The sequence below is a fragment of the Amphiura filiformis genome, unplaced genomic scaffold (genome assembly GCF_039555335.1).
Source record: "Amphiura filiformis unplaced genomic scaffold, Afil_fr2py scaffold_58, whole genome shotgun sequence".
Classification (NCBI taxonomy): Eukaryota; Metazoa; Echinodermata; class Ophiuroidea; order Amphilepidida; family Amphiuridae; genus Amphiura; species Amphiura filiformis.
The window spans coordinates 323,804-347,875 of NW_027305522.1; the positions used below are offsets into that span (position 1 = coordinate 323,804).

At 38.1% G+C, this 24,072-nt stretch overlaps 1 protein-coding gene across 1 annotated transcript in view; it reads right to left on the reverse strand.

Annotated features, from left to right (window-relative positions):
• The window catches only part of LOC140144479 (uncharacterized), a 167,233-nt gene that overhangs the window by 75,192 nt on the left and 67,969 nt on the right, over positions 1–24,072 (reverse strand). Inside the window, 3 exon segments of the mRNA XM_072166289.1 lie at positions 916–1,050; positions 1,053–1,168; positions 4,218–4,369. Coding sequence (XP_072022390.1) covers positions 916–1,050; positions 1,053–1,168; positions 4,218–4,267 — 301 coding nt within the window. The 5' untranslated portion in view covers positions 4,268–4,369.

A 24,072-nucleotide genomic window follows, 5' to 3' on the forward strand; every position in this document is an offset into this window, starting at 1 on the left:
TGACAGATGTAAGGTAATTCTGCTATTTCAGTTTTAGACTTTTGCCAGAAGCTAACAGAGCAAATTTGTTTAAATGTTATCTTCTGGGCTTCCTCAAATCCATTATTGAGGGCTTTTTTGTTCTTCATTGGGCTTTTCCAGTTGAATTGAAATCCATATTCCACCTAGGGAAGATATGATTTCAAATGGAGTCACCATATTCAGGTATTCACCCTCCCTGTGTGGAAGTTTAAGGTCATGTCTTTCATCCAGGTGTATGGATTTTAACTGGAACAGCCATTCTTGTTTCTAAAGAAGTGGTTCAAGAACGAAATCAAATTCTTTGGGATCAATCTTTACAAATTTCTACCATCCAAGTCTGAGGATAATGTTCAGTTTTCTTGAAAATATAAACCAAATTTTCCACAACAATTCCAAAGTTGTTTCTGTATTTGGTAAAGTAAAATTACCCTCTGAGTCTAAATGCAAACATTTACTGGGAAGAAGCCTATGACAGCACAATAATAGTCAGCTGGTTTAAGATGTGTAGTACATGTATCTAGCAGTACTGACAGGATCTGTACAAATCTTGTTTCAATTTTTAAACATTTTCTAGCTTCTTGAAGTAAACTAAACCATTTCAAATTGATTTGAAATGAGTATCTTATCAAACTGTGGTGAAACTGGTGAGGCAGACCGGACCTTACCTGACAGTCTAACAACTTCTTCTAACAAAGCTCTGTTAGAATGCTGAAGGAAACATTATTTCAAAATAATTTTACCGTGTATCTCATCAGGTTTACGGTGATGTAGGCCTAATACCCTGTAGTCTAACTACTTCTATTAAAGCTCTATTAGACTGTTGAAGGAAACATTATTTCAAACTAATTTGTACTATTTTATCAAGTTGTGGTGACGGAGGATTGCAGGGCTTACCCTGTAGTCTAACTACTTCTTCTAACAAAGCTCTGTTAGACTGTTCAGCAACACTTAGTCTTGATTCCAGTCCTCGTAGTCTATTGTCTGAGTATTCTCCTACCGGAGGTTGCATATTGGTGAGCTGTGAGAGCGTGATCGACTCCTACCATATGGCACTATCTGGTTGTCATCTGTAGGTTGTGGAGTCTGAGACTGGATGGCTGGAAGTGGTGCTGGTCCTCCAAACTTGGAAGAATACTGATTGGGAGGTCTGCAAAGAGATTGGATTTTGATTATCATATTATAGAGCATTTAAAATCAGTGTAACAATCAAAAGAAAAAATGTCTTAAAGTTGTTGCTTTTGTGCCATTCATACTATAAATGAAACTTAAATTGAAAGATATACTAGTATTCTGGACACAAGTTTATTTTTATCAAGGTTGCATGTCCTTGTTTTTCAAAGGGTTTAGGAGCTTTGTACAAAATCATATTAGCAGTGTTACAAGTAAACCATGGTTCTTATTAAAGAGGTTCTAAGAAATTCAACTCACTTTCAGCCCAACAGTTATGATGTGTCAAATATGAAAAAAAAACACGTTCTTTGTCTTAACCTTATATAAGAACCCAGGTACTTCAGAATGCTGCTATCAGAGATGCCACTTGCTTGTTGAAAAAAAATCAGGAAGTTAAGCATAGCCACTCATTCACTGCCAAAAACTAATCCTGAATTTTTGGCTGAAAATTGCAAAAATCAGGAATTCCTGATAAAAGTGGCATCTCTGTGTTATTTTTGCAAGGTTTTTATTTGACAGAACAAATAGTACAATATGAATTCCATGACAGATTCTCTCTAAGAATAAGATGCACCTATTGATATGTTTATAGGACTTTCCTTTCCATTATTTCTGTTGAGAATCCCCCCATGTGAGGTACTCACACTTGGTTTGGATGTGCCGTCCAATAATCTGAAAGTGGACCCAAATTTATACATTTACCAAGAAAATTTGACCCATACTTGCGATTTTGGCCAAATTGACAAAATTTTACAAATTGGGAAATTACAAAAAAATCAAATGTTAGCTCCAGTTTACGTGAAAATGGGGTATGTTTCTGAAAAATGTGGAAAATACCCTGTGATTTTAGTATCATAAGAATACATTTGGAAACAATATTTAAGTAGGCCTCATGTAAAACAAAACATGACAAAATCTGACTACATCGCTTTAAGGTTTGGTAATCAATTAGATGAGCTAACTTTATAATCAAGAAGACTAAATTTATGCAAAAATCATTTAATATTTGAAATTTCATTTTTATTTTCTCATTTTTCCTATAGTTTCAGTTTCCACTAAGACATTCAAATACATCTTTCTTTCATTTGAAAGGAAAAATGCAATGAAGTGTAAAGTGCTATGGCAGGAAGTGTATACCTTCAGGTTGTCATGGCAACTACCGGTAATGGCAATGTTTCTATTGCACCGGTAGACATTAGTAATCAATTGTATCAATATCAAGTGCTTCTTATTTGTGATTACAAGACTGCTTGTTGCTATATTAGGATTTTTTATTGTTCTTTTTTATGATGAATTGCATTGATAATTTAATCATTTAAAATTGATTACATTAAAATACACATACTATTATTATAGGCCTATGCACTCAATTAACTTATTACAGAAATTAACTTTGAGTCTAAATACATGTTGACACAATGTTTAGTTGTTTATTTTCAAATCATTTTGTAGAATTTCTTGAGCAACAGGTGATATGCATTTATGAACCTATTTCATGGACAAGCAAAAATTCCATGATTTTTGCTATCTTTATAACAAAATTGTCACTAAAAACATTGGAAAATATAAATGCGTCAATTTGCAAGAAAAATGAACAGGTCTGCCTGCACAAACAAAGCATGGTTTGCTTTTTTCTAATTGGTTCTCGCTATAAGAGTGTATTAGCCCTAACACCCAACCCTGCTGTTTGCTATCGGAAGTTAACCTTAACCCAACTAAGTCTCACTAAAAGCTCACTATATTGAAACCACTCTGCGTGCATGCATTCCACATGACTTGATGATGCAATCAGCCTAAGTCATACCCAGGGAATTGCTGCCCAGGGCAGCCTAACCTCGGTAGCTACAATTCGGTGATCATGTGCATGGCATGCGAGGGGTCCTGGGTTTGAATCCCGGGGGTACCAAATGGCTTCTTTCTTTACCTTCTCCCCTTTTTTGTTTCTTCTTTCCCTTCCGATAGCAAAAAAACCACGGGTAGGGTTAGGTTTTTATAGAAGAAACAAAAAAGGAGAGAAGATGAAGAAAGAAGTCACTTGGCGGGCCCGGGATTTGAACCTTAGACCCCCGGATGCCAAGCACTCGATCACGGACTGGTAACGCTGCCCTGGGCAGCGATTCCGTGAGCATATAACACTTAGGGTGATTGCGTCATTGCAGACCCTGGGATTCACACATGCAAAGTGGTTTTCATCATGGTATTTTGTGGTATCTAAATTTTGTGGTATCTATGATAAAGGTGTGCAACAGTGATTTTGAATAAGACCGATTATCAAGATAAAGCCAACGATCTTCTCAATGACACTAATACTATAAGCTGCTTAAGCATGGCCCAACATCGATGTATCGCAATCAGCTTATAAGTTCTTCAATCATTTTGTGATGAGGGTGTTATTAATGTAATCACTTATCATTAATTGTACCCCACTTCATTGGACACTCCAAAGTTCTACGGACTACTTATAGTGCATTTAAGGACGCATGCCCTCTCAGACCCATTGTGTCAAGTTGTGCGTCTATAACCTACAATACTGCCAAATTTGTTTCCAAGATACTTTCACCATTAGTTGGCGATACACCCAGACATCTCAAGAACAGTGAGGATTTGGTAACCAAATTATCTGATATATCAAACTTGTGGACAATGAAAGTTTGGTATCGTATGATGTGAGCACTTTATTTACCAGTGTTCCAGTGGATGAAAGTTTGGACATTATCCATAAGCGTACGTCTCACCAACAATTTCCACCAGAACCACCCTGAGTCCCAAGCAGATAATTGATCTCCTGAGAGTCTCGTCTGAAGACCACATACTTTACTCACAATGGAACTTTCTATACCCAAATAGAGGGCACCGCTATGGGCTCCCTGTGAGTCCCATTGTCGTGGATTTGTTCATGGAGGACTTCCTCCTTCCATTCTCCACCACGGTTTTGGGGACGCTACGTTGATGACACCGTCAACATGTTGAGTCCCAGTACGGAAAACAAACCTTTTTCTGCCTAAAAAGACAAACTTGTAGCTTACCCATAATCATCTTGGCCAGGTGGTGCATAGCTGCCATTGATAGCCCACATTGTGGCATCACTTCTGTCTTATATTAATCACTTTCCTGATAAAATATCTATCTGGTGTTAGTTGTGCTTCATAAATCTACAGAACAGCATCACAGAATCAACCTGAAATGGATAAAATTGAAATAGGTAATCTCAATTAGACAAAAATAATAAGCCCAATCGCCATTGTAACTTCCGGTTTTTTTTGGACACTTTGACCTCTGACATATCGGGAAAATTGCTGTAATTATTAATAATTATTAATATTAATTTTCCTGATAGGTCAAAGGACAAAAGTGTCCCAAAACTGCAAAAAGTGTCCCACAATGCATTGCAAACTTCCAATGCCTGGAAACCAATTAACAGTAACATGTACAGCTTTTAAATTCTAAACACATACTTATGTAAATGCACCATGAGAGTACTCAATCCATTGGATCTGTTAAGGGGGAATAATACCCGATTTTCATCAGTACCCCTCTTCTTTTTTTTCTTGCAAATTTATAAAGTACATAAATATATTCATCACCTCATGTCCTGAACTTATCAAATATATCTACATAAAAAGTGCTTTTAAACCCATTTTGGTAAATCATTTTAGCCCTATATATTTTTTGTTTACTGTATCCTAGTAACTCAGATATGTGTTTCATAATAAACCATAATTTATTCCATTCAACATGTTCAAGTAGGGTAGGCCTACATGAATAGAATACATTAAATCCTTTGTTATACTCTCTATAGAAAATCCAGTGGTGCATGCAAAATAACAGTTAATATTAACACTGAATAAATTAAATAAACACTTACACAATGGATGCATAGTCATTAGTCAATTTAATACTATAATGTGTTGTTAGGAGAAGAAAAGGCTATTAGGTCACCGTATGTCAGGTTATAGGTCAATTGGTTCAGGTTAAATTTAAGCATCAATTTTGAATACACATGTGAGAGTCTGTGATATCATAATGAGGCATAATTTTGATATTCTGTCTTTAACTGGATATATATCGAGAAGTGCAATGTGGATATATACTAATATACCTTGGGATGTAAATGGTGAGTACAATTTAGAATGCCTAGTTGAGATGGATTTTAAGGAAATGGAATTCCCCAAGGATCAATCTCGGGACCATTATTATTCACTGTATTTGTTAACTCTTTACCCGAGTCTATAAATTCTAACTGTAAGTGTGTGATGTATGCTGATAATATAACTCTTAGTCTTTTACTTCTCTGATCCCAATATTCTACATTATTATGTTTTGTTGAATCCAAGTGTATAAAAATATTGGATCCAAAACATAATAATGATAAAATTGATGCTTTACGCCCAATATTTATTGAATCTGCTATGAGTTTTAAAATATTGGACTCGACTATGTCTCGTCCAATATTTTAAAACTCATAGCTCGACCATATAAATATGGGCTCAATCTATCCAATTTTATATCAAAATGATCTTAATGTTACATTTTTGAAACCTGGATAACAATTAATTGGTTCCAAGTTAACAATTTAACTTTAAATGTTTGTGTTATGCTCTGTCCAGACATCAGAACTTCAGTAGAATCTCACACACATCATGCATGCAGACTAATGCTCATGAGTACCTTTCTTAAAATTTTACTTTCACTCATTCTACATGTACTAAAATGCACAAGGGATCAATATCAAAACAGTTTGGTTATTCCAATATGGAAACCCTCTTCAGGAAAGAAAACTGTCCTTTATAGATCTTCAGCTGCTTGGAACAAGATTCATACCAACCTTCATTATAAATTCAAACCAATGAGTTTAGGTGAAGTAAAAATGCAAGCTGTAAGTTTTATAATTTGTATGTGACATGTAATAATTTGAGCTAAATAAGTGGTCCTAGCCCTCAGTAAAGATGAGCTGCCAACCTGTCACCACCAATCTACACAAGAGTCATGAGCAGTGGCGGCGCCATGGCGGGGGAGGGGGAGGGGGCATGGGGGAAAATGCCCCCAATCAGAACTCTTGCCACCCACTGTTTCCCCCCAGAAAAAGATAAAAAATATGAACATTTTCATATTTTGCGGTAATTTTGCACAAATTTGGTTGATTTAGCCCCCCCCTGAAATTCACTTTGCCCCCTAATGCCCCCCCCCAAAAGAAATTCCTGGCGCCACCACTGGTCATGAGCTTAAATACTCACCACTGATTCCATTATCAGATCCACAAATTGATACCTTCTCCAAAAAAAATTGCACAAAACACTGACAAGTCGTTACGGAAATCAACATTCTCAAAGCTTTGAACATCATGATTACATACCATAAAGGCAATGTCACTTCCTAATTACTGCTCTAACAACAGTTTACATTCATATGGGAAATAAATCATATATGATGTACTATAAGCCTAACTAACATCAGCATTAATAAATTTCCAGGAATGTACATGTACATGCACTGACAGAAGTTTACTCTTTAATGTACGTACGTACGGTAAGCAACAAGCTGTTTTATCAATATTTATATTTGACCCAGTGAGTGTAGCTATTGATTACATTTATTGAAATACATGTCTATTGTATTGACTGGCATAGTCACAGAAGGAACATAGACTCATCAAGGATATTTATATGACTGTATGACTGACAGTAGATCTATTAGTCACATTTGTGCATGACAATGGGTATGAAGGGCATGAACATTAAATTTTAAGTTTTTTCAATCCTAAAAATTTAGCTTGTATGTCGAGTGTAACCTAGAAACCACTAGGCAAGTGTGGGCAAAGAAAAATGTGACACACAGGTTTATACGGTTCCTCTATTGATTCTCACCATGTACATTTGGAAGTAAAAAGTGAGCCCACAAGCGTATCATGTTGTAAACTATATGCATGACTTAAAAAAAAAATTAACTAATCACGATCCGTAATGTTGAATAACTGCAGCAGATCACTAAGGTAGGAGCTTCTGCAAAGTACACAGTCACTGCACACATACACATGACTCCTAGGAAGTAAAACCAACAGTATGTAATGTGTAAGTGCTATCAGCAGTAGATAGCAAAACATGTGGAAACTAGTATCAAGTTATTACCTTGTTTGCATTGTTCAAACATCTTGAAATGGTAACAAACTAGCATCATCTTATCATTCTAGTGACACACTTTTATTTTTAAAAGAAATTAATCTGAGGAGGAATAAACCATTTCATTTTGACCCAGTAGTCTAAGTGACAAATACATCTGAGCTGTTCCGGGTCAAAAGTTTTAGAAAAAATGTAGACTATAGAGTTCCCTCTAACCTGCTCAAGCATATAACCTAATCACAAGTATTATAAACCATTTTACACTATTTTGGCCAAAAATCAAGGTAAATGTTGATTGACTGGACCAAGATAGAAGATGCACAGCATTTGGGTCAAATTTAGGCACAGTAGAGACCGTACTGGTATGCTTGGTATTAAGAACTACCAAAGGAATGACAATATACAATTAGAATTTAAACGAAAAATCCAACAGTCAATCAATCAAGAAATCATTAGTTAAAAATTGTACAAATTGCATGCATCATTTCACTTTGACTTCCTAATTGATATTGAGAATGTCACAGCTGTTTAACCAACTCTTAGAGAAAATCAATTTGTGAGTCTAAAATAAGCATACATTTCATAATTAACAAACAGCCTTCAACTTTGAAAACATCATTGTTGGATAATAGCAGCAAGAATTATCCAATTATTGAATGTGAAAAAGAGGCGGCAAGCTTGGGCCTCAATTCAAATGTAACTTGTAAGCAATTTTTTATGTTTTGTTGTTTATATTTTCTATTCCCATGCCGGCACATTCCTTTGCATTTTTTTCAAGTTGGGTTGTGTGCTGGTCGGGATTTGTGTTTATTTGTTGTCGTGTTTAATATTGTAACACTTTGGGTTGGTAAACTGTTCATTCTTTCTTATTAAATATATTCAGTTTCCTCTTGTAGCGAGCAATCGTTCCCCATTGTGTTTATTGGTTCTTGTGCATGATGTATATCCCCATTACCTACTTTGTTTATATTTTCCTTATTTTAGCGGCAAGAATTCTCATTATGACTTATTGTTGAGAGAACTTGTCAGGTCTTGTATTGAGAGGATGAGTTGAGTTTCACAAGAGTGTTTTTGATGGAAACCATGTTGTTTGTCAGAAAATATTGTGTGTTTATTGAAATGATGCATGTCAACTGGTGTGTAAGATGTGTTCAAGGATCTTGTATATTAGTGAAGTAGGAAAATAATGGAATGATGCAGCTGGATGTGAGCAATCATATTTCAGATTAAAGGCTCACCCATTGTTCCAGTAAACTGCAGACCTGTTTCTCTAGCCTGCATGCTGCAAACTCATCAAACACATTATTGACAGTAATCTCATGCAGCACCTCACCAAATGGAATATTCTTGCTGAAAACCAACATGCCTTTTTCGCAAAGCTAGATCTTGTGAAACACAGCTGAATCTGATTTTGACAACTCTTTACTTCGCATCCAACCTCTACAAAGGACTTCCTACCCATCAACGTCTTTTGACCAAATTAGAGTATTAATTCCAAAATTTGTTTTAGCATCAAAAGCTGGATTAGTAGGCCTACTTTCCTAAGAGATTCCAACATGTGGTTGTGAATGGCAAAACTTCTGGCTGGGTCTCTGTCTGTGTGGTGCTCCCACAGAATTAGAGAAGGAGAACCGGGACTCCCTACCGCCATGTACAATCGCGCCGTCAGCTATGGGGAGAAAGTTGGGGGTATTCGAGTCCTTGCCGACGGTGCACGGAGACGAACGAAAACAACTCTGTGTCTCATCTGAAGCGTCTTGGTACTCGCGTGCAGGTCGCATCAAGTGCGTCTCTCATCAAATGCGCCCATCATCCATGTCGCGCTTGCCGAGACAACGAAAGCCTCAAGCGCATTCCGATCGAGGGAAACCGAATACCCCCAATTTTTGCTCCATGCCTGTATCAAGATGGCAGTTGAGTCTTTCTCTGGTTTTAATTCTGTGGGTGCTCATACAGACTTGGGACGTACTGCACTTCTTATTCTTCACATTAATGATTTTCATCACAATATGTCTCGGGTACCATCCAGCTCTTCGCCGATGATTGTCTTGTACCCATCCCCATCAAGACCCCAGAAGATGCAAGGATCAGGATGATTTAAACACCAAGTGGATGGAGATGGAGACATCAGGGAATGAGATTCAACCTGAGTAAACATCAGATGAGAATTGGGTAGAGACACATGATCCAACCTACAATATGCTTGGTGTTGACTTGGAAAATACTGATACTTTTCATTATTTAGGCATCCATCCACCTTCAAAAAATCTTTGTTGGAAATGTCAGGTTGAACATGCTACTGGAATCCTAAACTTTATCAGGAGAAACCTAAATTACCATATTCCGCTTTCATCTAGATTATTATTATTATTATTTATTCTTTCTTTATTGAGGGTTATACTGCTTCAGTGACAAGCACTGCTTTTCAAGCAGGCCCTCATTGATACATGTTATATAGCAACAAAATATATTACGATTTACAATATATTACAAATAAGTATAATGGTATCATCAACTACAAGATAATTATAAATACCATGATTCAAAATACAGAAATACAATAATTATATTTATATACAAAAATCAAGCAAGTAAATGAATAAAATATAGATAAAGACAGGCCTAAATTTCTTTAATTTTTGATTGAAATTGGCCTAAAGTCATATTTTCCTGACATGAAAAGTACGTTGACCTGAATTTGATTTAAATTTTGGTACAATCAATGTATTAGAATTATGATTTCTAGTTATATGATTATGGTTATCATGAACAAAATCTGCGGCTTGGGATCTGCATGTACACCACCATGCAGACACCACCATGTACACATACCAAGTATGTGTCTCGAGTCTGTACAGAAAAGAGCTGCTCGATTTGTCACAAACACATGTATAGGACCATACCAGAGAGACTATCTAGATCTTCTGTTTGTATAAATATAAGATCCTGACCATTAACTTCATGGCCATAAATTACAAGGACTATATCACACTTAAAATTGACAGACTCAGATGAGGAGTTGAGGACACAGTAAACCTGTTGAAATCTGCAATACCACACCAAATCAGATGCCTATCCCAATTCAACTAGCAAAGTATGATGCCTTTAAATCTGCACACAAAGTACCACAACACCAACAGCCAGACTAAATTTTCACTCTCCTCACCTCCTTTTAAAACTAACTATGGTATTCTCAGTGAGGACATCAACCAAGTACCAAGTCCAATAAGTACATGTAAGTATGGTAAGTTTTCTGTCTTTTTTTCTTGCATATGATTTTACAGAGATTAATTAACTTCACTAAATATGACCTTCTATAATGCTTGTTAATGCAACGCTTTTGTTGCTTGAGAAGTCTAGCCATGAATTTTCTTATTGATGAACATCACATTTGAGGCTACTATGAGTTGCTTTCGAAATCTAGTCAGATTCGCTGAAGCATGGTACAGTTTGATACAACTTGGAAGTTCAGGAGTATAAAACACAGCCAAATCATGACAGGTGACTGCATCAAAAATGTTGCTAAAATTGCACTTCAACAACATTTTGGGACTGCTCAAAATAGGCAATCTTTTATTCAACAGTTGAATTGACTCTTCAAAATAACTCTTTACTCTCATCCAAATGTCAACGGCAATGCTGAGCGACTGAAAAATAATTGATAGCAACATACTCTAGCATCGAACTATTTTTTGCAATTTCGAAGCTTGTGTTTTCGCGAGTAATGCTTATTGGTGTATTTGGTCTGTTTTGGGAGACCAGTGTCACACTGTGTAATATTCCCTAAAAACAAATAAGTTTGTGTATGACACGGTTTCAGATTTGAAGCAGGTTTGACTGCCAAAAATGGCAAAATATAAAGTTTCAAAAAATATTGTTTTAAATATGTTTTCTAGACTGAAATTTTGTGCAGAATTCATTTCTGAAGTCAGAAATGCACAATCTGTCATTGTTTTCCTGATATGAGCATTACAGTAGAGGCATATGCTTTTGACGGAAATAAAACTATGAGATCCGTAAGTGACAACATCATCACAACATATTTGAACTCTATTGGCACACTTATAAAGGCTCTGCAAGGCTCACATCATGTTGTAGTGCAAGTCTGACATCTGATTGGTGCGCACACATTGAATATAGGTCACATGATTGCGCAATATTACAGGTACTAATTGTTCCCGATTTTGCTCAAAAATGGGGTGGCGAGTCAATTTGATAAAAAAATTAGAACTTAAAAATATGCATTTTAGCACAAGTTTGATACTATATCCCTGTAGTACTGTATCATGGGAATAACTGATTAGTTTTTCTGAAGTCAGAAATGCAAAATCTGTCATTGTTTTCCTGATATAAGCATTACAGTAGGCATATGCTTTTGACGGAAATAAAAATATGAGATCCATAAGTGACAACATCATCACATATTTGAACTCTATTGGCACACTTATAAAGGCTCTGCAAGGCTCACATCATGTTGTAGTGCAAGTCTGACATCTGATTGGTGCACACACATTGAATATAGGTCACATGATTGCTAATATTACAGGTACTAAATGTTCCCGATTTTGCTCAAAAATTGGGTGGCGAATCAATTTGTTAAAAAATTACAACTCAAAAAATATGCATTTTAGCACAAGTTTGGTACTATATCCCTGTAGTACTGTATCATGGGAATAACTGATTAGTTTTTTAAACATGTCGCCCTCATATTTTTTTTTGTTGCGATTTTTCGAAATGCCAAAGTTTACGTAATTTACAGATGTCACAAATTGTTAAAAAAATTAGAAAAGAAAATTGAGAAGGAATGGAAAGATATTAATGTTATACCCAAGTAGGAACTTATACTGTGCATAACTGATTAGTTTTTCAGGCCTATAGCTCTTGTAGTTTTCTTGTAATCCCGATTTTTATAAATGGCGGGAATTTTTACACACATCAAAAATTTAAGGGGTAGGGGAAACATTTTTACATTTTGCAAGTTTTTCCCTTAGTTAAAATGAACAAAGTTAGGTATCAAATGAAAGCCAATTCAATACTGCATAGACTGGTAGGTCAACCATCACTGTAGCACCTTCCTATCAAGAGTTATGATTTTTCAAATACATTTTTTTGCCGAAAACAGCTTATTTTGGCATGTCAATTGTCACGAGGCATGTCATATTTGAATGATTCTGGCATGCAAATGATTAAGTCAATCACAAAACAAATACCTGAATTCCATCAAATAGTACCCTCAGCTGATATGTTAACATTTTAAAGGGCCATATCTATGTATATTGTAGACTCTAATACAAAGTTGGCATGTGAAAATGTTTGTCACCCAAAAAGTGCATTTTTCGGGCAAAATCGGCCACAAATCAACATTTTGTAGCAAAACGATGTACGATGCACACGTTTTGACAAAGAAACCATGTTCTACAAACAATTTAACCCTAGAAAAGACACCTTAGAAATTAAACATAGCTATTTTCACTCTGGGGTGAATTTTTACACACTTTGGCAGTGAAACCTGCTTCAAATCTGAGACCATGTCGTATATAATGTCAACAGATCCATGTATGGTAAATGTAATACAGAGATCTATATATTTTTTATGGGTGGATCAACATTACGAAAGTTACCTTGAAAATACAGGTAAGCCAATACGCCGCGCAACTGAATATAGTTGCTGAACTCCAGAGGTCAACAATCTTAAATACTTCTTACCTAGCATGTGGTAATACTTGGAATTTACATAAATTTGTAATCTTTCCACAATCAGTAAATATTCACTGGCATTCCAGGTATTAAAAGTGACTGGTATATGTGCAGTCCCGCATGCTTACAGTCCCGCATGCGGAACTGCACATTCCGTCACGCACTTCCGCATGCGGTACTGCACATCCCGACGTGCATTCCCGCATGCGGTGATGCAGGTCGAGATGTGCACTACCGCATGCGGTAGTGCAATATTTTTGGTGCATTTCCGCATAGGGATGTGCTATATTTTTGGTGTAATTCCGCATGGGGAACATAGCATTTCCGCTAGGGGATGTGCAATATTTCTGGTGTTTATCCGCATGGGGAACTGCAATATTTTTGGTGCATTTCCGCTAGGGGATGTGCAATATTTTTGGTGTTTATCCGCATGGGGATGTGCAATATTTTTGGTGTTTTTCTGCTTGGTTTATAGCTATAGCTAGTCATCTATTTAATTTGTTTCTTAGTTCACGCGAGATGGCTACGTGTTTTGACATGCAGTAATTCATCATGCTAAATTAAATTATTATCCTCCGTAAATTGATACGGTAATCGATCCACTTGAGAAATTCTCCGTTGGAACTTTAATAGAAAGTGGTCACAATGTCAAGTTGAATATATAATAGTCATCATTAAAGAGGCATGTGAAATTGATTTTAATAAAACTAATTTCATACAATAACTATTTATAGCTAGGTTGCTATACTATGCCGACCTTTCAGACAAGACTTTCCAAGACTCTCTTTTAAATACAAATAATGAAACGGAAAGTAAAACGATAGTAGTCCTAGGCCTAATTTTAAATATCTTGGTTCCATGATGGGCTCTAGCACCAGTGACCTCTCCCGACGGAAGGCGCTTGCTTGGTATGCATTTTGGAAACTGGAGCATCTGTGGAGAAGTCCAACAATCACTGTTGCAACAAAAGTCAAGCTGTTTAATTATAACACCACTTGTGTTACAGTATTGCTCTATGGCTGTGAGTCCTGGGTGATATCTACTGATATGGAAAATAAGATCAACGCTTTTGGTACATCATGTTACAGGATAATGCTGAACATCAAGCGCACCAACCATGTTAGTAATGAAAGGGTCTATGCCATCACCAACACTGTGCCTCTTATCAACTCTGTCAGATCACGACAACTATGATTCCTGGGACATATCCTGAGGATGCAGGAAGATGAACCATGCAGAAGATATGCTCTCTACACCCCATTACATGGTAAAAGAAGACCTGGAAGGCAAAAACATCCTACTTGTCTTATGTGCAAAAACTGTTGGGGGATTTCGACAACTTTCTACTGCCAGATGCCATTGCCACTTTGGCTTCAGATCGTAGTACATGGAGAAACTTTGTAGTCGCCTGCTTCGCAGCCGAATGAAATGAAAATGAATGAAATGAAGTCCTAGGCCTAATATTGAATTAATATTCATATCTACATGCGAATATGCGACATTAATTACATGCGACGATCATTGATTTTCTAAAACAAATTACTAAAAACAGTAAAAACACCTAAGGGCCTGACGTACATTTCACCACGAAAATTTTTGTCATCCAATTTGTGCATAAAATTAATACCATATAATAGGCCTACGATCGGTCATATCAATATAGAGGCACACGTTCCAAATGCGGTAGTGAACATATTTTGTTGCATGTCCTCATGCGGAACTGCTAAATATTTGGTACAGTTCCCCATGCGGTAGTGAACATATAATTTCGAATGTCTGCATGCGGAACTGCAAAATATTTGGTGCAGTTCCGAATGCGGTAATGAACATATCTTTTCGCATGCCCGGCGATTATTGCCCGCGTGCGGAACTGTCAAATATTTGGTGTAGTTCCGCATGCAGTTAATGTGAATGTCCGCGTCTTGGAATGTAATATATTTGGTGCAGGTCCGCATGCGGGATGTACATGTTTTTTCGCATGTCCGCATGATGAGGGAATGCAAGACGAGATGCACAGTTCCGGATACGTAGGCTATTATATTGTACATGTTTCACTTATTGAAATTTTTAAAGAAAGTCTTGTTCGAAATTTCTGCATAGTTTCATTGTTGTAATTAAAAAATAAAGTCTTCTCCAAAGGTCGGCATAGTCAGGCCTAAAGTATTGGTACGTACAAAATTTTGTATTAAAATCATTTTCAACACGCCTCGTATGATGATTAGTGACTATTATCAATCTACTTGATATTGTTCTATTATAAGAATCCAACGGACATTCCTCAAGTGGATCAATCATCAATTCACACTGATCTCAAACGATGCGCATCAATAGCAGCGGCAAGATAAGAAAACAACTTACTTTCTTTCTTTTTCTTTCTTTCTTTCTTTATTTATTCACTTTTTTCATCAATTCAACACCCAACAGGTATAGACAGACGAATCCAAATACACGCATTCCTACACCTGACTAGCAGCCTTTAGTTGGGTCCCCGTCGGCTACAATGCATCCAAAATGTGAAATGATTCGGCCTTGGCGGAAATTTTAAACTGCATTTTATCACCCGTTTTACACCTTCCGCGAAAACACAGGTAGACAAAAGAATGCACACACAATACAGTTCCAACAGTTGTGCAAATAAAAGCCGCCTTACACCTAGAGAAGGTCGAGGGGGGTTAATAGAATAATACAATAGAGATAATTCCGCAGGTAATCCTGTCGCATCTATTCATAGATATACAAATGGATGAACAAAAGGACTATGTATGAATAGATGCGACAGGATTACCTCTATTGTCTCTATTGTATTATTCTATTAACCCTCCTCGTCTTTGCATCTTCTCTAGGTGTTAGGCGGCATTTATTTGCACAATCGGGCGCTCAAAACCCCAGGTTGGTGCTAGCGGGAAACCAAAGATGGCCGACCAAATCCTGACCATGACTTGGCTCGTTGGATTCGTCTATAATAAAATAAACTATGAATATTATATAATATAATATAATATGAATATTTGTATACATTCATCACAAAAAATTAGTAGTTCTATCTAGAAACCAGTTGCTGGCGGCAAGTTTGATCCATTCAGATTTCCCTTGCTGTTGTGACTTTAATTATCACGATCGGGTTGTTGGGTTCTACATGAAAGATTACGGTGTTTTTGAAGGGGTTACAATTACGGTGTTTTTGAAGGGATTACGAGCATTGTTTGACATTAGCGAGTTTAAAAAAATTATCTCAATAATCGATATCCAATTAATAAAGTTTGAAGGCGAAAAAAGTGTAACGACAACACAATGTTGGGATATGAAAAATACAAATTTCACAATTACGTACATTTTTTTACGGTTTCCTTTAAAGGGATTACGAACATTGATTGACGCTACGAGTTTTCTCTATCTTTTTCTTTCTTTCTTTCTTTCTTATAATGGTCACTAAATAGATTCATCAAAATAGTCATGTGCGATAATAATTTTAATATAATAAAACTCGTAGAATACTATAGACTTTATAACACTTTCTTTTAATTACAGCAAATGAAGCAAAACTCACAATAGGCTAATAGTCCTATAGATAAAGTAAAACGATAGTAATATTAAAGAAATTTATATAATATATGCATGTGATAATATTTTCTCCGCTGCAGGGCCTACATAAAAACAAAACAAAAAAAACAAAACAACAACAACAAAAACCTTTTTGCCGCCGCGAACGCGGAACTGTAGGGCATACAACTCGTCTTGCATTCCCTCCCGGATTCTCTCATGAGGACATGCGAAAAAACATGTTCACCCCGCATGCAGGGCTGCACGAAATATATTGCATTCCCGCACGCGGATATTCGAACAAAAATGTTACAGTACCCCATGCGGAAATACACCAAAAATATTGCAGTTCCCCATGCGGAAAATACACCAAAAATATTGAACATCCCCATGTGGAAATGCAGCAAAAATGTTGCAGTACCCCATGCGGAAAAACACCAAAAATATTGCACATCCCCTAGCGGAAATGCACCAAAAATATTGCAGTTCCCCATGCGGAAATACACCCAAAATATTGCACATCCCCATGCGGAAAAAACACCAAAAATATTGCACATCCCCTAGCGGATATGCACCAAAAATATTGCAGTTCCCCATTCGGAAATACACCAAAAATATTGCACTACCGCATGGCGCATGCGGTAGTGCACATCCCGATCTGCATTGATCACTGCAAATATTTTGGATCTGTGTTTTTGTACAAACATATCGCTGGTTCATGATGCTCAGGTTAAAACGGGTATTAGCGATCATGACTTTGTGGTTGTGAATGTTAACATGGTGCCCCACATAAACAAAACCCAGCATCGTAGGATTTTCATGTATCAGAAAGGGGATTTTGGAAAGATTAGGGAACTTATCAGTGAACTTAACAAATCCCTCACTCCAACCAAATTGGCGTCGTGTTCAGTTGAAGACCTATGGACATCGTTTAAGGATACTGTTGGTGACGCTATGAATAAGCACATACCGTCTAAACTGAGTTCAACCCGTCAGCATTTACCGTGGCTTGATAGATCATTGAAGCGTGCAATCAGACGTAAACAACGTTTGTATAACAGGGCAAACAGAACTGGAATCCAACAACATTGGGAGGATTTTAAGGTCCTACGAAGATCTCTCGATAGGGACATCAGAAAATCGTACTGGCAATATGTCAGTAATGTTGTCGGAAATAGTTTGGAGGAAAATGACACTAAACCTTTCTGGCGCTTCGATCATCAAGGCAAAAAAACAGCATGCCTTTGGAGTCGCGGGATTAGCCACTGGTAACGGTGATCAAATAGCATCCACAGCAGAAGAGAAAGCAAATCTTCTGAATCGCCAGTTCCAATCAGTTTTCACTGAGGAAAATCTGCAAAACATTCCAAAGATGGGAAAGTCAAACATCCCATCAATGCCCTGCATCAATGTCACTATCCCTGGTGTCAAGAAGCTTCTTGATGAAATAAAAGTCAACAAAGCTGCAGGCCCGGATGGCCTTCCTGCAAGGGTCTATAAGGAATGTTCCTCTGAAATCGCCCCCGTCTTACAAAAACTCTTTCAGAAATCACTGGAAACTGGAGATCTCCCAAAAAACTGGCTTGAAGCCAATGTGACGCCGTTGTTTAAGAAGAGTGACCGTTCATCTCCATCAAATTATAGACCCGTTTCTCTGACTGCAATCGCTTGTAAGCTACTTGAACATATTGTGTTCCACCATGTTATGGCCCATTTAGAAAAGCATCAAGTTTTAACTGACCATCAGCATGGCTTTAGAAAGGGTCGTTCTTGTGAAACTCAATTAGCACTTACTGTTGAAGACTTGGCTAAGTCCCTTGATTTGCAGGGGCAAACAGATATGGTTATCTTGGACTTTAGTAAAGCTTTTGACGTAGTGCCACATCAGCGATTGCTAAATAAGATCCATCACTATGGAATTAGAGGTCAACTTCACGAATGGCTATCATCCTTCTTGACATCTAGATTTCAACGTGTTGTTCTTGATGGAAGTGCATCTGAACGCATCAAAGTAACTTTGGGCGTTCCGCAAGGAACGGTCCTAGGGCCGCTCCTCTTTTTGTTATACATTAATGACTTGCCTGACAAAATAACATCTACTGTCCGTCCGTTTGATGGCCGATGACTGTGTCATGTACCGTAGGATTCATTCAGAGTCTGATTGTCAGCAGCTGCAAAATGATGTAAACACGCTCTGCTAATGGGAAGAACGTTGGCAAATGAAGTTTTAAATAGCAAAAAATGTTTCGTCATGAGCTTCACCGACAAAAGAAATCCCATCAGATACTCTTATAGTATGCATAACTGCGAACTTGAGACAGTTGACCATCACACCTACTTGGGTATTGAAATCACTTCAAAGTTATGCTGGAACCTCCACATCGGTAACATCACCTCCAAAGCAAATAGAACTTTGGGTATGCTGCGTAGACATCTCCATAGCTGTAAACCAAACATCAAGGAAATAGCCTATAAATCCCTTCGTCCGGCCCAAACTTGAGTTTTGCTGCTCAATTTGGGATCCTTATCAAGATCAGAAGGACAGGATAGAAGCGGTTCAGCGGAGGGCAGCGAGGTTTACAATGAGAAATTACAAGCGAGAGTCCAGTGTTTCTTCAATGATCCAACAGCTGAAGTGGCAATCCTTGGAGGAGAGACGGGCAGTTTTTAGACTCACGTTCATGTACAAATCCCTTCATCAACTGACTGCTGTCAACTTAGACCATTTAAAGCAGAGCCCCTCATCTAGACGAACACGGAGAAACAAGTCTCCTTTCACCCTTATTATATCCACCACGAAGAAGGACAAATACAAATATTCCCTTATACCAAGAACAACTCCAGAATGGAATCTTCTACCTGATTGCACCAAAGAAGCGCCCTCACTTAACATATTCAAAGGTCATCTGAAAGACATGAGCATAGCTACGCTTATTAGGGACTCACATTATGACTAGCTGCTGCTGTGAACTTCGTCCCTTTGCGTGATAGCCTACAGAAGCGTTTGCAGAGAAACTAACCAGAACCAGAACCAGAACCGCATACGTGGATGCACGTCGGGATGTGCAGTACCGCATGCGGAAGTGCGTGACGGAAGGTGCAGTTCCGCATGCGGACTGTAAACGGAAGTGTGCAGTACCGCATGCGGTACTGCACATAAATGCCAACGGGTCCCAAAAAATAGTTCCATATTCACTTGGGCTTGGCCGGACATGCAAATTTATTTTAATGCGGCAATCACAAAAAATTATCAGGAACTTTGGCTGGCTACCAGTTGTAGCAGTCAAGTTAGCTCAATTGATACTTGTTACCGTGTATATTATTGGTTGTATTTCATGTGACATGTCTAGACAAGCAGCTAGGGGACGCAGGGGTAACCTTGTCAATCAAATACTTCATCTATTGTGTCGAATACTTTCCGATAAGTGATCGATGTACAGTACCTGACACGTGTAAGTGACCGCGTGCCACGCTTTTTTTGCCGTGTTATTTGCGTGTTGAAAATCCTTATTATAACACGCGTGTTGACAATAAGTGGTCTCAAACGTCTGTCCCGAGAATTCTCGGATGTTTGGCATCTGGCCCAAAGCTACCGCGGTCTCCCGCAATCTCACGGTAGAACACGCGATCTCACGGTAGAACACGCTTTAGTGATAATGTAGCTGCTGACGAAATTACCAAGTGTGAAGTGCTAATTTGCTATGTCAATAAACACTTAAAAAGTTGTTGAGTTTTCGATAACATGATTTACCCGTTTATATGTTTATCATCGCCGGTCACCGTCCATTGAAATGCACCAACCAAATCTTCCATTCATCAAAAAGGCATACGCCGCCGGTAATTTTTAGTGCCGATTCATATGCATGTATAAATGTTCAGTTTTTCACGCAGGGTATTGAATTATGATATTTAATTTCAATCATGTTCACTCGCTACCTTGGAGAAATTCATGTTATCTATATCTGAGTATAGCCAGCGCTGAGTGTAGGGTGCAGCGCTTCCCGGGAGCGCTCACAGAGCATTGGGATCTCAATGCTGTGCAAAACACGGACCGAAAGTCATATACACATTATTTTCGTATTTCACTCTTTTTAGTTTTAAATGATAGTTTAAAACAGTCAATTTAACCATATTATGAACATGATTCTGCGAAATTTAATATTTTTTCGTAACATAAAAAGTATTTAAAATAACACGGGCAGTACGCATGCATGGACACCGTCAGTTCGGACTGATAGGAAGGGGAGATCCCCATACACGCAATAATCAAAGCGGTGCGTCATGTAAACCCGCATGAAAGTTCCTTTCAAACTATGATAACCAGTGCCAATGTAGAAAGCAAATAAGGAGCCTTTTTAAGACATGTAGTCCCGCCTTTTTGGGGCGAGAAATTACCGAGAATGGAGGGGGGGGATTTATGTGACACGAGGATTTGTAGAAACGAAATGACGATGACGGTTTTTGTGTTTGTTTATGATTTATGCATCTGACCCTGGATGGAAGATAAGTCGAAAGACAATAGATGGGTGGGGTGTGCCTATTTCCCGCACGTGGTCGCGGCAATAATCAACATTAGGGCATACGTCATCCGAGAATCAAGAGATGTAATTGGTAATTGGTTGGATCACTAGATGGAGCCTCTTACCTGCACGTGATCATTACATAGATGAGACTAGTAAACCAAAGTGGTTTGTATAGGCTACATCCAGTTCCGATAGTCTCGATGTTGGGTCAGTTGAAGGGTAATCGGGGGTGTCCGTAGGGTCGACTCTTAGCCAGGATATCAAAGTTATCCGTCCATTTTTCCCCCATAGATCAAGGTCTGATCTGATTTCCCGCGAACAACTGCGATGTAGCCATTGCGGTCGTTAGTGACCCCCCCCCTCCCACACACACCCGTGATTTTCCATGCTCTATCTATCTAGCTCTTGAATTCGATGTTGAAACGAAATCTTGGGCCAGATAAACTGCGTATTATGATATCATCATGTTACCTTTTACGATATAGGTTTACGCAAATTTTATTTATTTATTCCAAAATGCATTTTTATTTTATATTGAACAGAGGAACGAGTAATACTAGTAGCCTATATTTGACTGTGCATGCTTTTGTCGCTGCTTCATCATTTACAGGAGCAAAACGCAATCGCATCGGAGGTGTTAAAAATAGCTCACAACTTCCGTGGGAACTTCCAACTTCAAGTTGCTATAAAGACATAGGCCTTCAAAACATTACCCTAAGATATTGCTTCATGCACCCAAACTGGGCGTAAACATAACGTATTGCAAAAAGCCTTCGTGGAAGGGGCGGATTTTTGGGTGTCTTTGTGCCACACTCTGGAATGTCTAATGTTGCCGTTTCTGTGCCCTTCATCCCCGCCCAATGCACGAATGACGCTAATAATTTGGGCGTGATATGTAGTTACATATACAGTCATGGCAGCACACACGTGAATCGCAGACCCCTGGGCCGACCCCTGGTAAAAATAATTTTCACAGGAATCCCAGGGTCTATTTCATCAACGTTCGCGAAAAAAAACAAAAAACAAAACAAAACAGGACTGCATTGATAACGATGTTTGGGGGTTGGTTGACAAGGAGATTTTTGAGAAGCAGAGACACAACAATTTGTTGCATCATTTGTGAAAGCCTTTTTTTTTTTTTTTTTGAAACTGCTCTCTTTTAGACGGCTTTAAAATTTTTGTATCCCGGGTTTTGTATCCGTCCACTTTTTTAATTACCCGTCTTGGGAAGTAAGTCTCCAAAGCAGCCAGTTTGGTTCCGCTCCCCACCCCCACGTGGAGGGAGTGTAACCAATAAACCATACTGGCTGCGGAGGAGACCGATGGACGTATCGCAGGCTAAGACCTTGGGTGTGTGTGGGGGGGGTAATTATGATGGGGAATTAATAAGCAGGGATTAAAAATAAAAGAAATTGGACATAACATTTAATTATATAGGCCTAGACCTCAAAAGTTAGATTTTTTATTTTTTTTAATTTTTTTGCATAGGCCTACTCGATTTCATAAGACCTCAAAGTCAAAACGTGAAAATTGTTTTTGTTTCACCCCCTCCAACCCTCCCCCAATGGGGCAGGCTACACCTCAAAAGACGAAGACTGTGCATAGTATAACGGCCTGCTTCCTCCTTCTTTTGGCAAAGAAAAAAGGGCAGGTCATTAGACCTCAAACGTAAATGGCCTGCCCCATGGGGGGGGTGTTTGTTAATTGTTGTTGTTTTAATCCACGTAAGAAAAACTCGAACAAGTAAATAAACAAATACTCAAACGTAAATGGCCTGTCCCATGGGGGGGTGTTTGTTAATTGTTGTTGTTTTAATCCACGTAAGAAAAACTCGAACAAGTAAATAAACAAATACCGGGAGGAGGGTCTTAAACATGGTGTACGGATGTGCCACGCAGACTTTCGGATGCTGACTTGATCTGTACTATTACTGTGCCAAAATGCGCCCATTTGGCGCATTGGTCTTCGCTGAAAACCCAGCCATCGATATACCAACATCGCTGTAAAGGTACCCCAAACCCGTGGCACATGTATTCCCGTATACCTTCAACCAGGAAGAGACCCCTAGCCCTCCCTCTGGAGGGGTATTATGATTATCTAGCTTTCTTTTAAATGTTATATTTTTTTTTAAATGAAGCCTGGCCACTTGAAATATTCTTTGAAACATTTTTACAATTTTACAAATGGGTTGTTGACTATACCCAATGACCCCCCTTTTTTGAAAAGTCATACCCGATGACCCCTCCCCTTTTTTTTTTAGGGCGGCTACCCAATGACCCTCTTTTTGGTCGCGGCTACCCAATGACCCAAGTAAAGTGTTTGGATGCGAGCCGTTAGACCAATAGTAAAATTAGAAATACTCGGAGACTCGTTTCTGATTAGAAAACATTAGCACAAACGTGTATATCTAACCACTGGGGCCCGAGCACTGATGAAGACCTCAGCATCGCTGGATTTAGATGTTTTTGCTGACTTCGAACTTTTGCCATGTTCAAAGACTTTTGTCTGACACGGCGTTTATTTTATAGGCCTATTGGTCTAACGGCTCGCATCCAAACACTTTACTTGAACCACTTTTAGAAATGCATCATCAAAATGCCGCCACAAAATTCAAAATGCCGCCACAAAATAATGCGGAAACTTTCAAATTATCTTATTTTAGCAAATTTGTATTGGAAATTTGAAACCAGAAATAGAATTTTGCTGCATTTTTTTCAAAATTTTCTACCCAATGACCCTTTTTTGTAAAGTTATAGGCCTACGTGCAATGACCCTTAATACTAGTATTCAAAATGTTATAGTACCCAATGATCCCTTTCTCATTTTGTTTGTACCCAATGACCCCCAAACAACGTTTACCCTACTTGACGGAATATCGTATTTAGTTGCCATGGTTGCAATGACAACAAGTGCATGAATGCGTGTGTTATGTCGGCAACCACAAAGCCCCTTGCAATGTTTTTATCATGTTGATGGTCTACTTTGGCTTTTATAGATTGACACGT